Below are 27,057 nucleotides of genomic sequence, written 5' to 3' on the forward strand. Positions count from 1 at the left end.
AGAGAGGCACAATACAGGGCAGCCAATCACAACAGAGCTCATTTAGATATATCAGTCTTAAAACCACAGTAACAAGAACAGACTGTTTAATACTAAGGGACAGAGATAGAAAATGGTCAATGGAAAATGTAAAAATGAATTATGGCTATTTTTGGTTTGAAATGACTGATAATTTATCTAAATGCAACTGTTGAAAGAACATTCTGGCACTGAAGAAGTTACAGTAAGATGGCATTGCCAGGCTTCTGTTGTTTACAAACTGTGCCGTTCACATGACCACAGTCCCCTTTGTCTTCTACAGGGACCAAACTCACTGAACGAACTGAGCAGCATGCTCCTCCCCCAGATGTCCCAGGAGGGCCGAGACAGGGCGCTAAGTGCTGCTAGCTACCTCACTGACGCCATGGAGGGTAAGATACGCTGAGTGGAAATTTTACTTCTCAGAACTAGCCCCAGTAAAATTCCCTAACCAAGATCCACTTTGGATCCACTTCGGAAACACAGCCTTATGTCCGAATCGATTTGTGAGGCTCGTTAGTTTAAAAAAGTGTAGCACATTTTTAATATGTTAAAACTGCATTTTGATTGTCTACTGTTTACATTTGAAGCAATACATGTAGTTATTTATTCAACATACAGTTTTATTTTTACATCACAATACACTGTACATAACACTGAATCAGTCTTCCACATTTTTGCTCTGCAAGACAGTCTTAACTGTACAAATCTCTGGGTAGATTTAAAATCTCATGTCATGCTTTTCTGAGCATAGAGCATGTAAGGACAGAAGGGCATCTCCATCTGTTCCACGTTAAGGTAGTCCTGTGAGAATTCACTCTCTGTTGTTTTCGAGAGAGAGGTGTTATCCTCCTTAAACCTGATTAATCATGAAACAGTCTGCTTGCAACATCATCAGGAGGTCTTTCTGTAGGTCACTTTTCCCCAACAAATAACACTGACTTCTCCACTTTTCCACATTATGTTAGCTTTTGCCTTTCTGTCAGATTCACCATGTGCAAATTGTGTAGACAGTGCAGAGCATGATTGCTTTAGCAGCACATGTTTTAATAAACTTTTTTACCAAGTGATGTGAATTAACACCAGCTGTTCTTCTTAGTCCGTTAAAGTTTAACTGTTTGCAGTTACGTTTCATTTTTAAAACCTGTGGTAGATCCAGATACAGTATTTTAAGACCTTACTTCTTCTAAACCTGTCCACCTACTCCCTGCTGAAGAAGAGGGGGTGGAGGAATGTTCCCTCTCTCATATTATTAGACAGCCGGTATTAAATGACTAATGTTCTGTGACATTAAAGACTCTTTCAAACTTTAAAATACTCTCAGAATCTAAGAAAAAGCTCTTACTGTGCTTTCATGTGTTACACTTGGCACGTGGAAAAAAAACCAAGTGAAAACCATAAGATGGGCAAAACATTATCCAATCTGCTCCCTTGTTTTGGCAAACAGTGCCGTATCGATAGTGGTGCTTATCAGATGAGCCATCTAAAAGGTATTATATTCAAGAATCAATGTGCATACACTATAAATATAATGGAACAAAATCCAATTTGCAAAGCCCTGATTGAGGCTTTAAGAAGAAACTTCTATTTTGGAGATGAAATCACGTTTAGAATATGTCTCCCTTTTAAAACTATGGTCTCAAATTGTGAATTTGTCAGCGGAAAAGTTGCTAACAAAACGGATTTGACCACAGAGAAGGCCTATTTTAGATCCGCTAGCATGAGAAAATGCCAATCCTCATTATCACAGACACAAAAGCTGACATGGCAAGACACCATGAAGCCAAGTATAGTACCATGTGTAGTGAACATGGTCTGAGTTTGACACACAACTACTTGTATTACCTTCTATGTGATTACTGCTTTTGTTGAATATTACTATTAAGACTACTGTTATTATTATTACTATTTAAAATTCAAATGCAAATATTTTGCAAATGCAAAATCAGATACCATCCTTTTGTTTATTTCCAGCCATTAACTACAAGTAATTTATTTTTCAATGTCAGAAATAAAAGCAGGAAACACGTTTAACAGAAAATTAAGCCTCCAACACTAAGTATAACATCAAATCTGTCAGTATTTAATTTATCCATTTTACTTTTGTGCTCTACTGACTCCTCCATCCTTTCAATTTTAAAACCAACCAGTTACAGCTGTGTCCTCATTACAAAAGCTGTTCACAAATAAGTCACTGACATTATGTTCCCCTTCAAACAAGCTACTACCCAAACACACCTCAGCTGCCTCACACATTTCTTTCTCATGAGGAAAGTAGATATAAGATGATCCACTTTCATAAGGAGAAAGTCAGGAAAAAGCAGGAATTTTCAAAACCAGAGTTCAAAAAATGGTTAAAAGGACAGAGAAAGTGGGACTCCAATCAACTGTGCAAAACCTGGTAGAACACCAAAACTAATACCGTCAGATAAACAGCACTTAAAGCTTTCATCTTTGAGAGAGAGGGGAAAATCAAGCTCCACTCTTGCTTCAGATCTGAAAAAAATCCATAGGTCTTTCTGTCCATCCTTCCACTGTGAGAAGACAACTCAACCCTATGAGTCTGAAAGGATGTGTAGTTATTGAGAAGCCCTGAGAAGAACTGAGAAAAGAAAATAGAAACAGGAAATTTGCATTAGAGCACCAGACCTGGATATGTGAGATATGGAGTAAAGTTTTATGGACTGGTTTATCTAATTGGGATTATTTGGATCATGCAAAGTAGAATCATTTATTAATCAGCATCATTTATTCAGTTTCTAGTCAAAATAGCCAGATATGTAATTAAATGAAAGGCAGTCTCTGACTTGTGCACAGCACTCTACTATGTTGCAAGTCTTACTTATACCCATCATCCCGATTATTACAATACTGCTGTTCTCTTGAATCTTGGCAGGTAGCTACAGTTAGAGTAGTGAAGTTGAAAAGACCAGAAGAAGCAAACGTTTCCACACAGGTTTGGGTTCTGAGCAGAACTAAGATGGCCACGGTGTTCACAGGAGGTCTGTTGGTTGGTAAATTTCCCTTGGAGTGGATGAAATGAGGTCTGACAGGGTGGCTGCACTCCCAGTGGAGAATGACACTACCACAAACACATCTGAGGAGTTAGCTCGCACATTAGTCCTCCCAAGTCAAGGAAATGGACCTGCTGTCCGTCTTTATCACATTCCTCATTAGAACCGGATGCATCTGCCGCAGTTCCCCCCGACACACTGCACAGCCCGCCCCAACTCACTACTTGACACATTTTGTGTCTGACTTAGGGTGGGTGGAAAAAATGAAATGCTAACCTTTTCCTTTAACCTACATCTCATATGCAGTTTTCTACAGCATAAGATTAGTTTTCATGCTAATCTGGAAGTAATGTAGAATTTCGTTACAGCATCATCAAAGGTGTTTTCCACCAAGCAGCAGCCATGGATAGCAAGTCATGCCTATTCTCAGTTCTGTTTGGCATGACTAACAGTAATGTGAAAAATTGATGGGGTATGACTGTCCCACTTACCCAGGCTTTATAGCCAAACATTCTCAGGGAAGGCACTTGTTGGCAAAGTAGAACAGAACATAGCTCTGTGCCAAAACCTTTCATGTACTTTGCCGTTTTGGGGCATGTAGTCCAATAGTCCAAACTCCGTGACAGAAATGATGAAGTATTACCTGCTTTTGCTCCAGAGAACTTTTCTACACATAGTACTGTGTGCCATTCAGACACCATCTTTTACTTATTTACTTTCCAGTTACAATGGTCATAGAGTCATGTTCATTCATTTATTCTTTTTTCAGCATTAAGAACATGATCTGCATGAAAACTTTCCCACAGCTCCAAAGTTCAGTTGGTTGCATTATCTGCTTCTCGCAGTAATCCCAAACAAATTCTGTGATGTTGAGGTCTGGACTCTGGGGTGGTCAGTTCAATCTTCTCAGAACACCTGCAGCTTCTTTGTGTGATTTGCAAATGTTTTCTTTTTTTGTCCGTTTTCTTTCTCTCATTGAGGGTTTCTTAACAGCTACACATGCTTTCAGACTCATAGTGTTGAGTTATCTTCTCACAGTGGAAGGATGGACAGAAACACCTGTGGATTTTTTTTTTCAGATCTAAAGCAACAGTGGAGCTTAATTTTCTCTCAAAGATGAAAGCTTTAAGTACTGTTTATCTGATGGTGACAGTTTTGGTGGTTGATCAGGTCTTACACAGTTGTCAGGAATCCCATTTTCTCTGTATCTTTTAACAATTATTTAAACTCCTGTTCAAAAAATTAATAGTTTTTTTGTCTTATTTTCCTTTGACACCCATCTTCCTTATGTAAGAGGATTATCTTATATGTGTAATCACCTCAAAAATATCTCCTGAAAAATTAATAGCTTAAATGCTTTAATAATCAAAGCATGTTGTTATATGCGTACAGAGTTGGAGGAAGCCCAGCAGAAATGTCATCCCTGCTGGTACGCCTTTGCCCACAAGTACTTGGTGTGGACATGCTCCCCTGGCTGGCTAAAGCTCAAAGAGTGGGTCAAGTTCATGGTGATGGATCCCTTTCTGGACCTGGCTATCACCATATGCATCGTTCTCAACACGCTCTTCATGGCTCTGGAGCATTACCCCATGACAGACGAGTTCAACAGGATGCTGTCCGTGGGCAACCTGGTGAGTGGGAGATGGTTAGCTCATTAGCATATTCGCATAAACTGCATGGGGAGGGACAGTCGCAGGAACACTGCACCTGAACAATATCTAGGCAAGCGGTTTTGTTAGACAGATTGGTGGTGAAAACACATTTTTCAGCGTCTGCCTGTCTCCTCACTTGTCATGTCAAGAGGGCAAGCCCACTTTTCCAGCAGCCTGCTCATTATATCCTGCTCTACACTGCTTGCAACATGCAAAAGCAGCATTTCTGAAGACTGTTGTTCGTTACTGAAGACAAAGTGATTGTAAGAGACTGGCTTGCTCCCCGGTAAGGCATTTTTTGTACGAAGTAAAATGTTTGTCTAGAAAGAAGGGTCAGCTGAGAGAATTTCAAAAAGGTTTGAGTCTCAAACACGTTTCTATTTAACAGAAATATATAAGACAGCTAAACACAAATATTTTTCTCTAATAATGAAAATATACACCAGATTTTGCTGCATAGCTTGTAAAGCACATGCTGCAGAAGAATGCTTTTAGATGGTGACAAAGGTTTCACAGGAGACCTTGTGTTGAAAAATAGTTGAGTATGTTATTAAGTTGGGCCGCCCTCTATGTGTGACACATTATGCAATGCATAGCAAACAGCAACAACATACATTCATGTCAGCATGTTCTAAGCATCACACTCAAGCTGTGCGCCAGTGTATGTTGTGAGTAGTCGGCCTGTATTATGTCTCAGAGAGAGTCATGTCAGGACGACAGTGCTCAAATCAATATGCGTCTCTCCACTTGGTGAGCCCCGGCATTTGAACACGTTGGCTGGTGTTTATCGAGGTGTAGATGCGGCACAGCTCGCCTTCAGCAGTGGGGTCGAGGGAATGTATTGGGTGACAGAGCCCGTCTGTGAAAATACATGCCTCCTCCCACGCTGGTCGTAGTGGTCGCGTTTGCATGACTGAGGCTATTATCGACTCTGTCTCACCTCCATCTCAGCACCAGTGGAAAGGCAGTGTTGGCCATGGCTGCTTTGTATAAGCACAGTACTGTCAATTGCCCACAGGCAACGACACTTCAGCGCAGAGCCCTGTCACACAGTCGCCTTGTGTTCAGGATTTGTGGCTGTTCCACAAAATGAACATTTAACTCTTTGAAGTTAAAACTGTTATTTTGCTACACTGCTGAGGTGCTACAGATGAATAGAGTACTTCTTTAAACAATAGATATTACAATGTATCTTTACTAGTTGCTTACTGATATTCTTACTAGTATTTTTTTGTATGGAACGTGCAAATGAGACACCAGCTATGTTATCTACTTAAATATGCATACATTGTTAAAAACAAAAAAATCGAAATGGATGATGTAGAACTAAAAAAGATTCATTGTGAAGACACACTCCAGAGAAAAATTTACAGGACAGATTACTGTAATCTTGTTTAATTGTTTAATAATATATAAAAACACTATGCATGTCATTATGTCATTTAATCATTTAAAATGTTTTTCAGGCCATTTTAGTACACCATCTAGCATAAATCCAGCTTTGAGTAATATCTTTAGAAATCCTTCAGTAATATATTTCAGTATAGGGTTAGAAATGGACATATACGTTTTCAGGAATGCAGAGATTTTTGTGGGGAATGTAGAGATTTTTGGTCCTGAATGTAGAGAAAACCATTTTTTTGTGACAACAAATTTGGCCGCAGAACTGCATTTCCAACTGTGAGTTTCGGAAAACATGCACAATTTGTGAGGATGCTGTCATTAGTACAAAGACAATAAAAATATTGAAATATTCAAGTTAGATTCTACATGAAACAAGCTTTTCAGTGGCACATTACAAGACATGGTTGTGCTAAGTGTGGAGGAGTAAGCCTTCGTTAAAATTGCTAACTTTTAGAAAATGCCATTAGATATGAATGGATCTGAATTGACTAATCACACCGAAATAAATATATTTCTGTTGGGTTTTGAAAAATCCTAAAAAATGATTGATATATTTTTACATATACATATTTACCTTTGATTTATCCTTTTGACTTTCTGTAAGCATTTGTTGTTTTACTCACATTCTCAACAGAGCAGGAAACAGCCTTGCAAATCTCTGTGTATATATAGAGAAAATTAGAAATGATAGAAGTATTATTCATCAACTTTTTGACATGATGCATCATGTAGTGTTTAACTACTCAAATGCTCAAGTCATAAAATTAGTATTTTTGGTATTTCTTAAATGCTGCAGAAATACAGATTGTAATGAAATATAGTTGCTTCAGTTGTGAGATGATCAGATTTACACATGGTTAAAGTGCCTGTGTGTTTTTGCATCACCCTAGCTTTCCCCATTTGTGGGGTTATCCTCATGCAGGCCGAACTCTCCTCAAAACCCTCATGTCTAGTCTGCCAGAGTGGACAACGTTGACTGTTGTAGACAGCCGTGGTGATGCCTCATGGTTGGCGGCGCACTGCATCCCACAGCGAGAATGTCACAGAGCATCTCCTCTCCTCCTCTACTGCCACTGCTTAACTCCCCACACTTCAGCCATCCTCACTCAGACTTGTGCATGTAAAGTGTGGCAAAACACCCACCCATGCCCCCTGAATACCCTGCGCCCAAAACGTGGGATGCACAGAACATATTAGAGGCGGCTTCCTTTGCTGTGTGCTTGTACCGTAAAGCATTTGAACGAGTCTGAGAGTCTGTCTCCTGGAAGAGAAAAAAGAGAGAGAGAGATGGGTAAGCAGCCTTGAGTCAGCATTACGATGAGTCATGCGTGTTATGGTTTGCACTTTGGCAGATCATCTTGTTTCACCAGCCTCTGAGACTGGAGGAACCTTCCTTTGGTTGTGTCTGAGGATCTGAGGTCAGACGTTGCTTATAAGCTTACCCGTTTGGAAAGCATGTTAAACTGATGCTTGTTTACAGGTCACGGATGGGTGAAGATTTCGCAGACGCAATTATCAGTTTTTTCAACTGCCTGCTGCCCCCCACACAGTATTAAAGATTCAGTTCAAGATTTATTTGTATTGCGCTTTATACAACAGGGCTTGTCACGAAAGAGTTTTTCTAGAAAATCCAGGTCCAAGAGCTAAATAAACAAGCCAAGGGGGACAGTGACAAAGAAAAACTCCCTAAGAGCAAGAAAAAGGAACCTTGAGAGGAAGCAAGACTCAAAAGTGGAACCCATCCTTGTCGACATCAGATAGCAAAACAATAACACAACAGCAATGTGTTTAAAATTAAAATTAATATACAACAAGGAAAATGAATGGATTGGTCATTGGACAGCACTTTTATTTGTACAGATAGTACTGTAAGTAAAAAAAAGGCTGATAATAACTGAAGACTACTATTAGAGGCCCATTAGAGTAACATGAGAATCAGATCTATTAAACCAGTGAATACTGTTTGAAGCATTTGTTTATGCCAAACTGCTTGTTCAGGGATATATAGCATTTCAAAATGTGTTATAGTTCATTGTCTCATTTGAGTCCGTCTCTTTCTACTCTCTCTTGTACTCTGCGTTTAGGGCCATGTCTTATCAAAGAGAGTCGGTTACATCACAGGGTTTTGTGATAGACACTAGGCTGTTGTACTTCGGAATGCCCTGTGGTAACATGAAAATTCTATTAGAAATCTCTAAATAATCAGGACGTCCCCCTCCATTCGGTGTAGTGTTCTAATAGCATTTGGCAGCAGCCTATCAAGGCTAATGAGCAGTATGCTGAGCTAATTACTCTGTGGAGATGGAAATGAGACTGCAGCTCCTTTTTATTGAAAGGTGAGTGTTGACAGTGGCCCACTCGAGGCGATGGAGGACGGTGTTCCAATCCCAGTCACAGTGAATCTGTGTGCTCATACATCTTGCTTACTTAAGCACTATGCTGAGCTGCTATAGGTTTCAAGTGCAGTAAGCATCAATGATGTTTACACCCTTCAAAACAAGATGGGCGGCACAGGGCCACGAGTTATGAGTGAGCGGGGCAAATATGCTTTAGTGTGAATAGAGTGTCTGTATTAACACCTTGTCCTTGGTGAAACCAAAATAATGTGTAAATATGGTGTCTGTATTAGCATCTTATCCTTGGTGAAACCAGAATATTGCATTATTTATGTGTCTATATTAACATCTCTTCCTTGGAGAATCCAAAATAAAGTGTGAATATGGTGACAGCAAAGACACGTCCTTGGTGAAACCATAATATTCTGTGAATAGGATGTCTATATTAACATGTTGCCCTTGGTGAAACCAGAATGTTGTGTTGTTTAGGTGTATATCTTGACATCTCGTCCTCGGTGAATCCAAAATAAAGTGTGAATATAGAATATGTGACAGAAAAGACGTCCTTATTGAGCCAAAAATATTCTGTGAATAGGATGTCTATATTAACATGTTCCCCTTGGTGAATTCAAAATATTATGTGAATACAGTGTCTCTATTAACATATTTTCCCTGGTGAAACCAGAATATTGTGTAAATATGATATCTGTATTAACATCTCATCCTTGCTGAGACCAAAATGAGTCATTATATACTAGAGAGGATGATTATTTGTGCTGTGAGGTTTGAAAAGGGAAACTGACTTCAAAGAAGTGGGAAGAGATCCCTTTTTGCCAGGTCTCCATGTTAATGTTCAGATTAAAGCGGTGATTACAAGATGTGAGGCACGGTAAAAAACAAGCAGCTGAGCATGCACAGAGATGATATAATATCGAAGCCTGCGAAGCTTCACAGGGCGCTGACCAGTGACAGGGCTAACCAGCTTTAAAAGGGCCAGCTCCAGCTGTGATGCGCAGTGTCCAAGCCTCCCCCACCGCCTGTGTCACGTATCCCGTGTCACATCCATGAGCTTGTCCCTGAGCAACAACAAGCAGAACGACACACTCTTCGAGCCAAACAAACAGCAGACCTGTCACAGACATTGCAGCTTTCACTAATGCACCAGCCCTTCCTAGCGGTGTCCAATGTCCCCGACATCCATGGTTACAAAAGGCTAATCAGTTATGGCCTTTTGCAAAACTATATATCAAAATGTAAGAATTTGCTGAAATAACAGTTTGGCTAAAATACACATGGACAAGGGGAGGTCTAAAACAGGCAGTAGTACAGTCTCCAGGATGAATTCTTTTCCTTAAATATGAAATGAAGATGAAGTGTGTAAACTCAAAATGTGAACTTAAATAAATCATTCCTGAATCAGTTTCAATTCAACCAGTGCTCCAAAAATGTCTGAGAAAGACTTGCCTCTTTTGTTTCCACGCAGGTCTTCACAGGAATCTTCACAGCAGAGATGGTCCTCAAGATCATTGCACTGGACCCGTACTATTACTTCCAACAGGGATGGAACATCTTTGACAGCTTTATTGTTTGTCTCAGCTTGATGGAGCTCGGCCTTTCTAACGTGGAAGGCCTTTCCGTCCTGCGTTCCTTTAGACTGGTAATGTCTCTCTCTTAATGGCTTTGTTTTATAGTTAGAGTACAGACGGACATATCCTCCCTGTTAACCTGGGCAGCCTACACCATAAAGCCCAGATAGCTGAGATTGCTCAAATCTTTTTAGGGAAAATAACTGCTCGGACTCATTTGAGGAGTTTTGTATGTGTAATTAGTCTAAAGGACTGTACATTTTACAATGTAAAATGTAAAATTAGTTAATGAATAGAAAAGTATTGACTAACGTAATAGAGGAAAGCTAGGCTTTTAACAATTATTTGGGTCACAACATTTATTAAAAGTAGTAAAAAGATTGATTAAAGGGGAACAATCACGTTTGGCTGTCGTTTAATGTTAGAAGTTGCTGCATCAGGCCAGATGTTTAAAAAAACACAGTATTTACCGTCAAAGCTATTACAGAGAAAGAAGTCAGGGAAAAAGATGGGTGATGTTTTTGGTCATGTTTCAAATGGACAGAACACTCAGAAACAGTCTCAGCTCAGAAACAGTCTAACCACAACCATCCTCTAACGCATATCTTTCAAACTCACAACAAAAACACAGTCTTAACAACCAAGCACACGTTCTGTATGTAGTAGTGGCTGGAGCAGACCACATATTTTGTAACGTGGTAGAATCTAGCAAAGCATTTACGTTTTCAGAGTTGATTCCGGAAGTGTCCATAGACTATAGAATTATTAATGGAAGTTCATGTTGGAAGCAAGAGAGGAGCGATGATGGCAACTGCAGTACGAGAGGAAAAAGCACAATGGAGTCTGTGAAGCCTCCTTTTTTAACGCAAAACTAATTTACCTCAGTATATTTTATGTAACTTTACTAAGCTGAGACAAACATTTTGTAATGTTGTAAGAGTGGGCACTCTTTCTGCCAGCTAAAGTAGAGTTAGCTCAGTATCTGTTTCTGTCAAGTATCCATGGAAATACCGAGTTCCAGTCTGGATTTCATGCTGGTTCAAAAGTGCAAGCCTTAAAAACGTCTTGAATTCTCCTGTTTTGAAGTTTTTTGAATGCACGCAAATTTTTTCTTAAATGTGTTTCATCAGAGTTCAGGTTATTTATAGCAGCAGCAACTTTTTGAACTGTTAGCTCAGGAGTGTGAGAGCTTTTCTTCCTGCACATGTTGGCATACTGACTAAGTAAAAATGTTTATTAATTCCACAGAATTTGTAGATTCTGAGTGAATTTGCACACTGATGTAGGAATCTTCATAGGTTCTGGGTTAAAACAGTTTATTATCTGTAGAACTATACTCAAAATGTCATGATTTTTGTTGTTTGTTTATTCAGAAAGCTTGAAAATTGAGCAAGACTATGTCACAGTGTGACTGGTCCCCTTTAAGACAACTGCGCATTGTGTTATTACTGATTATTACTGATTTACTCTTAGAATTTTACCCCTATCATCCTTTTCTCCCACAGCTGAGAGTCTTCAAGCTGGCTAAGTCGTGGCCCACCCTGAACACACTGATCAAGATCATTGGGAACTCTGTGGGTGCCTTAGGAAACCTCACTCTGGTTCTGGCCATCATCGTCTTCATATTCGCTGTGGTGGGCATGCAGCTGTTCGGCAAGAATTATGAGCAGTGTGTGTGCAAGATCTCCAAGGATTGTACGCTGCCCCGGTGGCACATGAAGGACTTCTTCCACTCCTTCCTCATTGTGTTCCGGGTGCTGTGTGGAGAATGGATCGAGACCATGTGGGATTGTATGGAAGTGGCTGGACAGCCGCTCTGCATCCTGGTCTTCATGCTGGTCATGGTGATCGGGAATCTGGTGGTAAGTGTCTTTGCTGCTTTTTTTATTACATCCCACTATTGAAGTTTCATCACGCTTGGAAAGAGGACTGTTGCTGTTGTGCTGTGATGTACAAGCTGATAAGTTTGATGTCCAATCAGACAATCGAATTTAAGAACAGGTTCAGGATACTGAAAGCACAAGCTTTGAAATCACAGGGTTTAAAGCGCTACAGTACAGTAGTTTGCTTTAAGTGCTTTTAGAGCTGCAATCTTGACTGGTAGATAGATTATGTCTCCCTTAGGTCAGCTTGGCTCTGTTTGGCCCGTGCAAACACAGTCGACCCGTGTTCCCCGCTGTCAACAGGCATGGCTAAGAGCTTGAACCCTGCAGGATCCCTCTAGCAGATTACCCTTGCTATACAGCTCCCATTTTCACTGCCTATCTCCCTCTTGTCTCCCTCTCTCTGGCCTTCTGCATTGCTCCATTTCTCTGTCTGTCACAATCTCTTTTTCTCACTCTCCTTCCTGTCCTTCCTCTGCCTCCCTCCATTGCACCCATTCTCCCTCTCTTTCTCATCACACGTTGCTTCTGTGTGTCCCATGGCTAAAGATTTTGGCAAAGCCCATGCTAAACTTTTCTTTCCTTTTTTCTGTAATGGAATAAGTGTAGAAGCACTTCTCAGGGACCTCTGAAGAGTGTTGGTACTTTTTTAAGAAGGGGTGTACAGTACTGTAAAAAAATCAGAGACTACCCTTCATTTATTTAATAACCAGTCAAATTGACATGAAGTACAAGTTAGTCATTTCAGGAGATACCTGTGATGAGATTAGATATAAGATATAATCTTATCTGCATAAGGAAAGGGAGAGTCAAAGGAAAATAAGTGAAAAACAGTAGTTTCCAAAACTTTAGTTAAAAATATATTAAAAGATTTAGAGAAAATGTTACTTCACCATCAGATAAACAGCACTTAAAGCTTTCATCTTTGAGAGAGAGAAAATCAAGCTCCACTCTTGCTTCAGATCTGAAAACATTCACAGGTGTCCATCCTTCCACTATGAGAAGACAACTCAGCACTATGAGTCTGAAAGAATGTGTAGACGTCAAGAGGCTCTTACTGAGAAAAGAAAATACATTTACAAATCAAACAAAGAAGCTGCTGGTGTTCTAAGGACAATAGACTGACCATCCCAGAGTCCAAACCTCCACATCATTGAATGTGTTCAAGATTACTTGGATGTTAAGAAGCAGAGAATACAACCAACTTCTAAGACTGAACTTGGGAGGTGGGGAAAAAAATCCCTGCAGATTTCTTTGGAAAACTGAAAGCTAGTCTCTCGGAAATGGAAATGAAATGGAAGCTTTAATAAATGCAAAGGGTGAACACATTATACTGAAAAAATGGTATTATATTTAGTTGTTGTTATTATATATCATTTATATTATATCATTTTCTGTTTAATATGTGTTTTCTGCTTTTTTCCTGATGCTGAAAAATTAGTAACTTGTACTTGATGGCCATTTTGACTGAAAATGAATTGAATGAAGGATGGTCTCTGACTTTTGCACAGTCCTGTAGGCATGTTTATGTGTGGGAGCATATGTTAGGATGTTTTGCTTCTCAAAAACAGTTCACAACAGCACTTTTTATATGTAAATTTTGAGAACTGATTATAATACATTAATGTGTTTGCTTACTCAGAACTAATTCAAAACATTTTTAATGCTGTTTGAATTAAAAAAAAATTGCTAGTTCAGTAAGTGGTCATAGTATGATGGGGTACTGAATGAATTTAGGAAGGGAGAGAACTCTGAGAACTTGGGCTAGAGTTCTGGGTGATGAACAGACAGGACAGAGAATAAGGTTTGAGGGAAAGGGAGGCGATGAGGAGGTGATGGGCTTTGTGACAGATAACAGAAGGTAGGGAAAGAAACTTATAGGACATTAGATTGGAAGGAGGAGATGTGGGCATGGTCCGCCTCCCAAACTTTAGTTATTTTTAAAGCTCTTATAAGCAGAAATGTCTAATAGGATTTCTAAAACAAATATTGTCATCGTCACTACTATAATACTAATCAAATGCTTGACAACACTGTGTAACTCATAAAAAGTAAGCAGCAATGCTGAAGGTCGCTGTGATGTTAGAATCCTTAAACACTAAAGGCCTGGCAACAGATTCAGACATCCATTCTTCACTCTCATAACTACATACTTTACATGCTAGTTTCATAGTAGCTATAGTAGTGAATAATTCATGGAAGACACTGGATAATGAGCCTTCAGATTAACAACTAAGCTGAATGCCAAAATTCCCAAGTACCGCAGTGTTGTAACATCCTGGTCCTCGCTGATTGCTGTAAAAGCATGCATTAAAAACATGCTACAAAAGTCTGTCTATACCAGCAACAGCTAACGGGAAGGCAGGCTACTCATATAGTTAACAACACAAAGTACAATCTTATGTACCTGCTGGTTTCTGAATTATGGTACATGATACTCTGCCACCAATGTGACAATGAATGTTAACAATGAATTTTCTTATGCTTGTTGTACCACGTGTTGGTAACATAGCACTAACATTTTTAACTACCATTCATTTCTCATTCTAATATAGACAGCCAAGGAGCTTGTCACATTAACCTAAACTGAGCAGCTACTGGAACTAGACTAAAGCAGGCTGATTTATCTAGCCATGTTACGAGTGGTCCAAATAAAAGGGTGAGTTATGGGGTTTGAAATTTACAGGCATAACCTGTTAATGACTCTCACAAACTCTCACATTTCTTTCATAGCTATGGTGCATGTTAGCCTATAGTAACTTATGTGTGATGCATACTTGAGCATCTCGGAAGTCAGTGTCACTCTGGATAATGTCAGTGTAGCATCTTGTACAGAGATAAACATAGCAGGCATTCCAGTCTACGGCCAAACCACAGCAGTTCATTGTGTAGACTCTTTACTCTTTCTACAATTGAATCTCATAAAAACACTTAAGAAAATACAGAGGACCTCAGTGTCCTCCTATTGCTAGTTATGGACATAATGGGCCCTGATAACACACTGAAGGCTTGATGCAATGGTGGATAGCAACAGTTGCTAAGCAGTAAATGTAGGCCTGAGGAAAATAAGGTGGAGCTTGTCAGAGAGTGTAATGATTTTGATTGGCCATAATACAGTTACAGCACTCACAGAGAACAAATCAGATTAAATTATTTTAAAAATGTGGTGTAATAAGTGTTTTGGGTAGGCCTACCTGTGGCTATGCCCCTGGCCTGTATACTTTGTTTTTGTACAATATCGACATATACACACACAGGATCACACACATAGACCCACAGCATAATGACGTGTCCTCAAGGCTGTCAGCACTAGGGGCTTTCCGTTCTAACTGACGTATAGACAGGTGCTGCCTCTGCTCCAGACATTCTCGAACTGCTGAAAGCGGACCTGTGTCACAGTACAGATGTGTGACATTGCTAAAATATTAAACTTCTGACTTATTCTATCCTGTCATGAGCACCTTCATAAAAAGTAAACAAAGGTCAAATGGTTGTAATTGTCTTACAGCAGTTATTTTTAGATCATTCAGTCTAGTCACCCTAGTGACTGAGGCAGATATGCACAGTATGCTCTTTAAGATATCAGATTACATCTATGTTGCATGTAGTACAAATAACTAACCAATGACCAACTTAATTTGTTTGCAGCAGCAATGCATCTTCCATTCTGTGACCCCTCCTGTGATCCCTCCTTGTGTAAGTGCTCACGGTTTTAGCCTGGTTTCAGTCTGTAACATGAATGAGAGTTTGGTTTTTTATTTCAAATGAAGATGCTGCCAAGACAGTGAAAGCGAAGAAGAAAGTGGTCCAGTGTCCTCTATGTATGCTCATCTTCTATCTTATGGACTGGGTAAAGTACGAATTAAAACCAATATATCTCTGTTATATCATTACTGAAATTCATGATCTGTAGCTGGATAAAGGAGCACGTATATGTAGATTTTAGCAGGCTTTAAATAATGTATTCTATACTAGTCAACAATAGTTGATCATTTTGCTTTGACAGCCAAGATGCAATGCTTTTGAGAAGCATTCCAAAATTTTGGCAGTTGAAAAGAGTATATTGATAGAAGGTCATGACTTACATTCACAGCCTGCTTCATGCCAAGAGTTGGAATTATGAGTAGGGTTTTGAAAAGTATATGACAGGTTCTGCTATGGGAAATAAGGTGAGGCAAGGTGTCCTAAAAGCACACCTGGTTTTTGCCACCTAAAGCTATGTCACAGGTATAGCATGATCAATCTATTTTTGTTTTTGCCTATATAAAATATACCTTCATGATTGTCCCTTGATACGTCCTCTCCATCACTAGGCTGAGTTGTTGCAAAGCTTTGTGTATCTGCTTACGTCTTTCGTTGTCTAATTGGGTCCCACTGAAGGTGGGGCGTTCGCAAGACAACATGTGGTGTTAATAAGCCTGTGTCTTTCTCTGGCTATGGCCTTGCACTAGGTCTCACTACCTCTGTAAGGCAAGTGCAACCAGCACCAATTACCCGGCCCCATGCATCAGCTAATATTATCTTTCTCAGTGGGGCCGCCTCCGGTGTACAGCATCATTTGCTTACGTACTTGTGCAATGCATGTTTTCTTCCCTGTGTCCATCTCTCTCTCTCTCTCTCTCTCTCTCTCTCTCTCTCTCTGTCCTGCTGTCATGGACTGGTTATCATGAACTTGCAGGGAGATGTAACATCTTTAAATATGTCTCATTTGGAGAACTGCTACAGAAAGTTGTCAGCATATGTCAGTCTTGTCTGCAAGAACTAAAAAAAAACATTCATCTTAATTATGGCTTTCTTCTATCGCATACTTGAACTAAAGCGAAGGTTAAAGTGAAGCGAAGCAAGTTGTAATGGCTGTCTGCAGCATGCCTGCGATGTGTGCACTGAGTACAGCCCGTTTAATTTTAGCTGCAGTTTATAATTTACAAAACTGTACAGGAGAAATGTTCTGTACTTTTAATGTCAGATGCATTAAAGGGGATTTTTTTTTTTCAAAATTTCTGCATAATTCAATCGTGGAGATCATTTATAGTGGTTTGATGTGAAATGGTTAAATGTAGAGAAACTTAACCGGATTTCTTTAGAGTGGGGGTGACAGGAGCCAGAGGTCATGATATCTTTACTGAAAATATAGCCATTTTATTTAGTATCCAAACCCACTAGTGAACCTAAATGCATCTTCAGAGATGCAATGGTAAAAAAGTTTTCTTTGGGGACTGTTCTGCCTTACAGTGTTCCGCCATGAAGGCATTTTAAAAAAAATATGTACTTAGGCAGAGTATTTGTAACATTTCATGGAATAGATTTTAGAGGCAACACTTTGAGATAAACACTTCAAGTCCGTTTCCTGTCACTACCACTGTGGACTATTCTGACCTGAGAGCCTGTTCAGACCTTGTGTTAACATATGTTATCCGGATCGTATCTGTATAAACTTTGACCAGATTCTTTGACAAGAACTTTGTCCGTAGTGTGATCGGTGTAGATTCAATTTAACTTCTCCTGTGTAAAAAGCACATCAACAAATACGTCGTTTCTGTTTTACTTTGTTTACTTTTCCCCCATTACGATACGAGTCGTCAAGCTTGACTTGGACGGTTTCATTGGCCCAAAGTGCAAGAAGGCTCTTGGTTTGAGCTAACACCAGCCTCATATCCTCCATGTTTCACTTTCATTGTTTATCCCATCACCTGCTACTCAGCATTCGAAGACGCGTTTCCATTCACGTAATTATATATAGATAACAGAAACACATTTAATTTACAGTTGTGTTAAATGTGGTCAAGATCTGATGGTGATGATTGCATAGAAACCACTCTGAAATACTTTATTCCCATTTAACATGTAATTGTTCGTCCATATGCTGCAGATCCAAACATGCTAGTTACTTAGTTTTATTTAGCTAATTTTATAAATTATTCTAGAATTCACACTTGAGAAGTCAGGATTTCATTTGAGCAGTCTTGAGCAGGCAGTCTATTTTTATGAGCGACTGTATGATTGTGTTAGCTTTGTAATCTAAACACCGACAGGCTCCATTCCCTGTGCCTGTCCGCCACATGATGTGGATAACAGGTGTGACTGCCCCCCAAATACCAATACGAGAGTGTTGTTTCCACTTGGAACAGAGGAAGAAAGAGAATGAGGAGAGACGGAGGGGCTGGCATTCCTCAAAATCCACCGAGTGTAGAGTGCACATAAACACAAAGGCATTACGCCACCACGCACATCCCAGCAACCCTCAAAAAGTAGGAGGCTTGAGCTTCTAGAGTGAGCCATGGCAACCTGACACCAGCATATATGGGTTATTGTAGTTCAGATGGACTTGATCCCAGCGTGAGCCTCTGCCAGCGTCCACTCACTCTCGCTCTAATCCCAGTGGATGTGTTACCTGAGCGTAGAGCACGCCCTATACACCTGAACTCAGCAGCAGCCGAGGAGGGATTTCAATTTGCTGGGGTGCTTCAAACCAGTGATTTGCTCTGGCTGCAGTACTTTGTAAAAGTCAGAGTGCACCCTTCATTTATTTAATATCCAGAGAAAATGGCCACTAAGTCATAAATTACACAGAAACCTGGACAATTACATATAACTTTTTTTGTATTTTTCACTCCACATTTTGCTTTTATAGCTTCTATTCTTTTCAGGAGACTTGCTTTCACTTTTAAAAGAAATCTGCAGGGATATTTTTCCACAATTCCAACGTTCAGTCTTAGAAATTGGTTGCATTTTCTGCTTCTCACAAAACAAGTAATACCAAACACATTCAGTGATATTGAGATCTGGACTCTGTGGTGGTCAATCCACTGTTCTGAGAACACCAGCAGCTTCGTTGTTTGATTTGCAAATTTCAAACCAGTGGTAATTTTTCAGAGGTATGAATGGCACATGATTTTCTTCTGTTTCTCAAAAATGAAAGCTTTAAATACTGTTTATCTAATAGTGGCAATTTTAGTGGTCTATCAGGTCACGCATGGATGCTAGAAGTCCCATTTTCTCTGTATCTTTTAATCCAAAATCAACTCTAGTTTCAGAAACTCTAGTTTTTCACTATTTTCCCTTTGTTTTTCCACTTCCATATATATGTGCATTGTTTTATATTTAATCCCCTCAGAAATATCTCATAATTAAAAATGTGTACTTAATGGCTGTTTTTACTGGAAATTAATTTAATAAAGGGTGGTCTCTGACTTTTGCACGGTACTGTACTTGCAAACCTATCGCTCATTAATGTTGAAGTTTCATTGATTGTCTAAGCCTGTTCACCTCAAATATAATCCTGAATTCTTTTTTTAGTACATCTTGAACGTTAGGTTTTTCTGTTAACCCCTTAGATGGCCAGTGCGGGCCTAAAGTTTTTTTTTTTTAACTTTTTATTACTTTATTACTATTAGTTTTATTGGTAGCTGACACTGACAGTAGCACTATCTTGCAAGGATCCGTGACGGACCATTGCAGCACACACACACAAGTATCTCACTGCTGTAGTAGAGCAGGAAAGAGGATGTTTTTCTGTTGAACTTTGATATTTTGATCCTGTGGTGGAAACCAAGGTTCTAAATCTTGCTGTCGTCCCTTGATGCTCTGAAAGACCAGCCTTTTTTCTTGAGTCTTTTTGAGTAAGGGTAACAGTGTTCCCATCACTGAATTCTTTTAATGCCCACAGACAACCCACCAACCCACGCTGTTGTAGAACATCTTAAGGTTTTGTTTTCAATTTGTCAGCCAGCTTGCCGAGGAGTGAGTGAGAGCTCTAGAACTGAATTTCACTGTTCAATACTTTTCTGTCTTGCCTCAAACATTTCACATACAATGGTAAGAAACAGGAAACCAAGATGTACGCGAAGTGCATGTGCATATGTGTATGCGTGAGAGAAAGAGAGAGAGAGAGAGAGAGAGAGAGAGTGAGAGAGAGAGAGGAAGTGTCAGGGTAATAAGAGTGTGTGTGCATGCGTGTGGGCTTGCAGTCATCACTCCAGATGGGCGTGGATACGCTTCGGGTCGATGCACCTGCGTGAATAATCATAATTATTTAAAGCAGGGCTCTGTAACTGGAGAGGTGAAAGTAGCATTATCAGATGGGTGGCTTCCCAGATGCCCATTAAATCTTTCAGGGTTGAAGTGGAGGCTCCATATGTGAGCAGAACAGTGTGTCAGAAAACAAAACCCGGAGCAAAAATAAATAAATAACATTCTTTAGAAATTAGAAAAATGCTTCTCTCCAGCACCGGTGTAGCATTTTATGTGTGCTAAACTGAACTTGGAGATGATTTACATTCCCTTTTTGCTTAAAATTCAATTCGAAAGAAGTCATGTTTGTCCTTAGTGAACATCACAATAAAAAGGAAACTTAAATAGCATTCACTCAATCAGTGAACATTCAGATGGAATCCTTGGCTGAACCCTGACCTGTCTCAAGTGCAGCGTGTGTCGCAGATGCTTGTGTTTTGCAAGCTATGATCTCACTCAGCTGTCCTGTGTGAGAGCATGTTACAGGGAATGTGTGGTGTCTCTCCTGTAATCGTGACCTGCTATTGGTTGCAGGCTGTGGCGGCCTCTTTAGTATGCCTCTAAGTGCTAATTCCACAGTAGGCCTGCTGGCAGTTAACACCTTACCGCTATCAAGTGGCATCCCTCAGCATTGTTCGTTCCTCCAGCTTTTAAATGTTCAGTACCTTGCTTGTAGTGTTGGAGAGTGACCTCTAGTTGCTCAGATCCTTTATTTATTTCTGTTTTCTCCAGTGTTAGTCTCCCTGAAGGAACAAAACACACAAAAAACACAAAAGTCTGTCATTATTTCCTGATTGCTTGATTATTTGATTTAAAAATAGACGTTCCATCAAGGAAAATGTGTCTTATCAGTGAGCTGGCAGTAATTGGCTGGCAGTTTCACATGATGCACGATAATCTTGGAATCAATATCAGTATCCGCAAATAATTGCTTAAAAACGATCAGGCAGATGTTTATATTTGATCGACATTTCAAGCTGATATTTGATGGTGTATTTATTGTACTCTAGAAGAGCAGGATGCTTACTACGTTAAAATATCTGTATTTTATTCATTTTACTGCCTTAGTAACTCTGTAGAAATGAATGTTATATTTCTCTGTAATCCTAATCCAGATGGATCTAGTCCCAATTTCTAAATGTTATGACTATTTATGTATCAGCATCAGCAGATATATTCATAAAAAATTCTAGACATCTGCATTGGCCCCCAGTTCCCATGTTGGTTTTTTTCTATATGATCATGTATATTTTAATTTCTCTGCTCTCTCAAAGTAACATACAGAACCTGATGGGCGCTCTCATTTGTATGCGTATATTTTTGCCACAAATGATTTTTCTATACCGTGGCATTCTAAGGCGACACATGGAAAACCTGTAAATTTGAGAGTTTTGACAATTAAACAATTAAAGACAATTAAAGCTTAAAAAATTAAGAAGCAAAATGAATAATTATCCAGAATTCTGCATTATTTCTGCTCAAATTTAAGCAAATCTGTAACATGTTAAGGCCTTTGTACAAAAAAGGTCAGTTTTCAAATCCTCTCTCTTCCATTGAAGCATGAGTTCAGACAACTCTCAGGTGGATTTGATCTTCTGATTCGAGACTTTTACATGAACTTGTGGAGTTCATACCAGATTGAGCACACACTGTTGTTCAAGCAAAAGAGGGACATACCTAATACTACTTTACACTAAAATATTTTTGATGATATTATAAATTGTAATGAAAAATGTATTAATTAGAAAAAAATGCAAAATAAATGCATTTACCATAGTGGTCTCAGACTTTTGTACCCTGATGCATTTGTATTGAAGTCCTTATTAATGCTTCCTTGTTTATCTTTTTCCAGTATGGTATTTTAGAATATTTATAAGGCTATAGTAATAGTGCTGCTACTGTCCAGTTATGTCCTATTTATTGCTTCGCTCTGTAAAATACATGATTTTTTTAATGACTTGGTTAAAATTCTTGATTAAAGAAATGTAAAAATATTTAAAACATCAGTGGTTGTTTCTGTATTTAATGACTTCCTTTTAAAAGGCGAGACAGAAGGAAAGCTCTTACAACCTGCAAACATATGGCACACATTATATCCATATGTCTAGACCACAGGTGGTTGGCAGTATGTTGTGGGAGAGTCAGACTTTCTACAGGGTTATAGGTCAGGGGTTAAGCTAGCATTCCATTAAGGAATATCCTCACACACTGCAACAGTCTCTGGATATGCCAGGTCACTACAGAGCTCTTGTACAGGGTGCAAGTATTTAGAGTAGAGGGAGGCAACACAGCAGTGGTCTACAGGTCCTTATGGTAATAGCATACATGCCTGCTGTGAGCCGTTTAACCCCTGCAGTCAAGCAGCTCTGCAAGGATAGGCTAGTTAACCAGAGCCTTCAGTGAACACTGTAAGTTTAATTAAGAAAAGCATCTGAGTAGCATGATGTGTAAGTGAAATTAATTAAAAAGTAGTGCAAATATATTGTTTCTTTAATACGTTACATTTTATATATATATATATATATATGTGTGTGTGTGTGTGTGTGTGTGTGTGTGTGTGTGTATATATATGTATACATATATACACATAAGCAGTACTGTGCAAAATCAGACCTTTCATTTATGTAATTTCTAGTCAAAATGGCTACATTATTTTTTTCAGAAGGTATTTTTAAAGAGATTAGATATAAAACAATGTACCTGCATAATGAAAGAAAAGTCAACAGAAAATAAGTAAGAAAACTGTTTCCAAAGAGTTTCAAGACCTGGTAGACCACCAAAACTGGACAATCAGATAAACTTAAAGCTTTCATTTTTGAGAGAGAGGAGAAAATCAAGCTCCAAAAGAAACGCATACAGTACTGAGCAAGTATACCAAGTAAGCATAAATCCCGACCTTGGGTTTAAGAAAGGCTATAAAAATATTTCCTTTATATATATATATATATATATATATATATATATATATATATATATATATATATATACACATATATATACATATATATATATATATATATATATATATATATATATATATGTATATATATATATATATATAGCAATTATTATAGCCTTTCTTAAACCCAAGGTCGTGCGTTATGCTTACTTGATATACTTGCTCAGTACTCAGTACATTTCCATTTAATTTAGACTAAAACTGACATTTCTCACACAGTTAACCTTAAGGATTATACAGTTAGGAATGATGAGGAACATGTTTACACCTATGGCCGCCGTGGGCAGCGTACTCCCTCCCTCACTGACTGACTGACTGACTGAGTGACACATCCACCACCTGTTGTCTCACAAAGGTACAGTCTGATAACACCGGTCAGCTGCTTATGTTGTGTTGCATAGATAATGCTCTATTTATAGTGTGTGGTCTGTGGAGCTTGCTGGGTTTGTGTTAGGCTCTCATCTCCAGTGAAGGCATGTGAGTCGGCCAACACCGGAGCTACCTGCGCTATGAGATCACAGGGCTACATTACAGGTTAAAGACTGTGTTCAAATGCATCACTCTGTGTGGTTGCTTACCTGCAGCCTTTTCATTTGTACACAAGTTAAAGGCACACAATTGGCTTAAATCTTATAATCACTGGCAGAAAACTACACTTTAGTCAAGCATGCTCATGTTTCTTATAGCATGTTTCATGTTCCTATACAAAGGTAGAAGGGAGCGAGTTGGAAAGGAGCTCCTTGGAGAACTGGTAACATTCCTACAGAGCTACAGTGTCCAGGGGTGGACAGTGGTCAGACGTGCTAGACAGATAGGTTGCAGAGGCACAAATCTGATTTTTTGCCTTGATATGACAAAAATGATCTGATGTTTTCAGTGCTGTCTGAACACAAAAATCAGATCTTTTCAAATCAGGTCTGAGCCAATTTCGTGTGGGGTCCTTGATCGGATACGTATTCACCTTTGTGGCCAAGTGACCTCATTGAGAATGGTCAAACTGGAGTTCAGTGCACATCTTACTTTCATCATCTTGTGCTTGCAGCGTAACAGCAGCAGCTGATTTGAAATTTCTGCTTGTAAACGCTGCAGAAATATTAAAGCATCTTTAATATCTTTAAGCATTAAAGCATAGTGGAGTCTTTTTCACCTCCCCCCTGATAATGTACAGCAGACAGCTGTTCAGAGCTAATAATCGTTGTGCTGAGGTCGTGTGCTGAGAGTTCCTTCCCTTTGTTGTTGTTGTTTTTGTTGTTCTTGACACACGTGGGTCATTCATGTGACATTATTGATCTGCATGTGTGCATGCGGGTCGTTTCAGGGTGCAGGTTCATTCACACTAAAGACAGATATAGGTCACTTACAAACATGAATGTGAATCCTTAAAGGCAGTGAATTTAAGCCAGAAAAAAAGAAAATAACTGAACTGAATAATAATTTGGCTTCTACTGTGAAGGTATACAGCTAAATTTGCTTTCTAGAGCTTAAACAAAAGGAAAAGAAAACAACTTGATTGTAATGTAACTTAAACAATGAAAAAAGTAGAAGTAGGTGATAATGCAAAAATGTAATACTTCTTTATGGGTTGAAAACCCATCAGCTACTTGTTACAATGCAGTTTTAATTTGCCAGTTTTACAGTACAACACCACTACATTTTGTTTTTTATGGAATTAAACAAGTGGCCTAAATGTGAATATTTCATTCTATTCTATATAAAGCATGCAACTGGCCAGTGTTCAATGAATACCAACAGTACCTACAATATGTTCAGGAAATTGTATCATGACTGAAATTTATCATGATAATGATAATATCATATTAGCCATCTCTGACTTGGACATCTTGAGTGGTCTAGTAAACATCCAATATTAACAAGCAGAAACCAAAACAGAGCAGAAAAAACTCCTAGACACTAGACTACTACTTCAGACTGCTTATTTATACAGCTTTAAGTGTATATATGTTGTAGAGAGGGGCTTGCAGCAAAACACTTTCAAAATGTGAAATTCTGTTCTGTCATTCATGTGTCAAACATCAGAAGCATCAGAAAGACGTCAGCTGCCTGCATCACCCCGTTGTAAACTGTAGCCCTGCCTCAGTGCAGTAATTGACTGACTAGGGTCCTAGTCAAGGTTTGAACTTTCTACCTATAAATGCCGGTAAAGGCCATATACACCTAGTATTTTCTTACATGTTTCTTTGGTTTGCTTTGAAGTGCCCATATCCTGCAGCTTATATTAGAGGTCCACTTACAAACAACAAATGCACCAAAAGCAGTTGTGATTCATTTTTACTATTTTCCAACCTCTCTTTATCCTCACTTTATCATCACTCTCAGAAGCAAAACTCTGCATCTCCATTTTTTGTCATTTTTCATTATTTTCTTCAGGTAACCTGAAAATACCAGCTGTCCTTTACAGTATCTCAAACTTTCATGATGAATGGACCAATAGAAATGGAAGTATTACTTGGAATATTTTAAATGATTATAATTTTTACATTATCTTACATTGAAAGTTAAGAATGTTTTGCCCTCTCCTGTAAAGTTACTTTTTTGGAAATACAAGATTTTGTTCCAACAGTGATGATATGCAAATGAGCTCTGTTCATACTGGCTGCCTTATAAGGAGCAGTCTGTGCTGAAACACTCCTTATAACTACAGCGTGAATGTGCGCAGCTGAACTGCTATAGGCTGAATAGGTGGATATATGTAAATGTGTCAGTTTTCATGACATCACAAAAACAGTGATTTGAAAATGGGCTGTTTTTGCAGCCTAGTTTTATATATGGACTGAAAGGACTGGAGAGTTACCTGTATGTTTTTTTTTTAAGTTTACATAAGAAAGTCAGCCTCTTGCATTTAAAAAAAAGTGAAGAAAAATAGATTTTCCATAACATGGAACCTTCAAATCTTTCAGAATCCCCAAACTGAAATGCCGCTGTGATGTGTTCAAACAAGAGGTTGCTTGAGATTCTTCTGCCATAATTCTGCTGCCTGTCTGGAGGCCTTCTGCTCCAAGAGCATGCCTTCCTATCAATGGTCTCCTCCTGTGTTCCAGCTAAATGGCATCATTAGCTATCATGGGCACTTAATGTTTTCTGGAGTGCATTATTTCATTATAAAGGCCTCAAGTGGACTGGAAGACTTTATGGTTCAGTGCCCAGTTTTATTGCGCTTAGTGCCATGATGGCAGGCTGTGGAGTGTCTCAGCCTCTGTTGGGTATCGCCACTTTGATAAACATAATTCATTTTGCTCAGTCAGTGAAAGCACAATGTGTTGATAATGTAAAGGCTTAAAGACAAGGACGGCTGCCAAGCCATCCAAAGCAAAGGCAGGAGCCTCTCGTGAAGAAACAGCGCTTTCTCAAAGGCACAATAAATATTTTGTAAAAAGCATATGCTCAACTTGTTTCTTTAATGCAAATAAATTGCTCATGGTGCAGTGTAAATTAGTAAACCCCTGGAACTGCTTGTATGCATGCATGGGAAAAATAAATCGCAGCCTGTGGAAAAGCTGTGGCACATTTTATATTTCATGTTTTTTTCCCCTAATATTCTAAACTCAGTAAGTAAATAGAAATTGGGAACTAAAATTGGCAACAAAAAAAGCGCCATATTTAAAGTCAGGGTGAATCAGAAATCAGAATGCATTTTCCTTCTTTAACGTGACGTATTGGTGAGTGAAACAGGCTACGGGGTCAGGAAATAGTTGTGGGCTGGACATCTTTGTATTATTCCGGATTTGATTGGATTGTGAGAAGTGGGCATTCCAAAACAAACACAGAGGCTGTGTTTGAAATGTAATAAACACTGCCTACACCCAGCACCCAGACATGGAATCGAATGTTCCTGGATGGTTCCTCCATTTGGCCGTTTTTAGAGGCAGTGTAGATGTATCCTTCGTTGCCTTACATGTCCCATAATACTTTGTATCGGCACCGATGCAATTAGAAAAAAATAGCACTGACACAGTGTACAACCTTCTAAGGCACTGACTTATGAGACAGCACAGGCAGCAACATACTGACTGAAACTGCCTTCAGTTTTGCACACAGGTGGAGTCAGACTCAGATGGTCAGCAGAACCAGTCTGTTTTGCAGAAAAGCCAAAGATAAAAATAATAATAACAATAATAATAATAATAATAATAACAATAATAATAATAATAATAATAATAAAAATACAGAGTTTGTT

General features: G+C 39.0%; 1 protein-coding gene across 3 annotated transcripts in view; it reads left to right on the top strand.

Annotated features, from left to right (window-relative positions):
• scn5lab (sodium channel, voltage gated, type V-like, alpha b) overlaps nt 1–27,057 on the top strand; it is a 128,805-nt gene that overhangs the window by 47,004 nt on the left and 54,744 nt on the right. For all 3 annotated transcript variants that reach the window (XM_036589571.1, XM_036589554.1, XM_036589563.1), the window contains exons 12-15: nt 302–410; nt 4,425–4,663; nt 9,908–10,081; nt 11,516–11,872. In XM_036589571.1, coding sequence (XP_036445464.1) covers nt 302–410; nt 4,425–4,663; nt 9,908–10,081; nt 11,516–11,872 — 879 coding nt within the window. The remainder of the gene's footprint in view (nt 1–301; nt 411–4,424; nt 4,664–9,907; nt 10,082–11,515; nt 11,873–27,057) is intronic.

Source organism: Colossoma macropomum, unplaced genomic scaffold (genome assembly GCF_904425465.1).
Source record: "Colossoma macropomum unplaced genomic scaffold, Colossoma_macropomum, whole genome shotgun sequence".
NCBI lineage: Eukaryota > Metazoa > Chordata > Actinopteri > Characiformes > Serrasalmidae > Colossoma > Colossoma macropomum.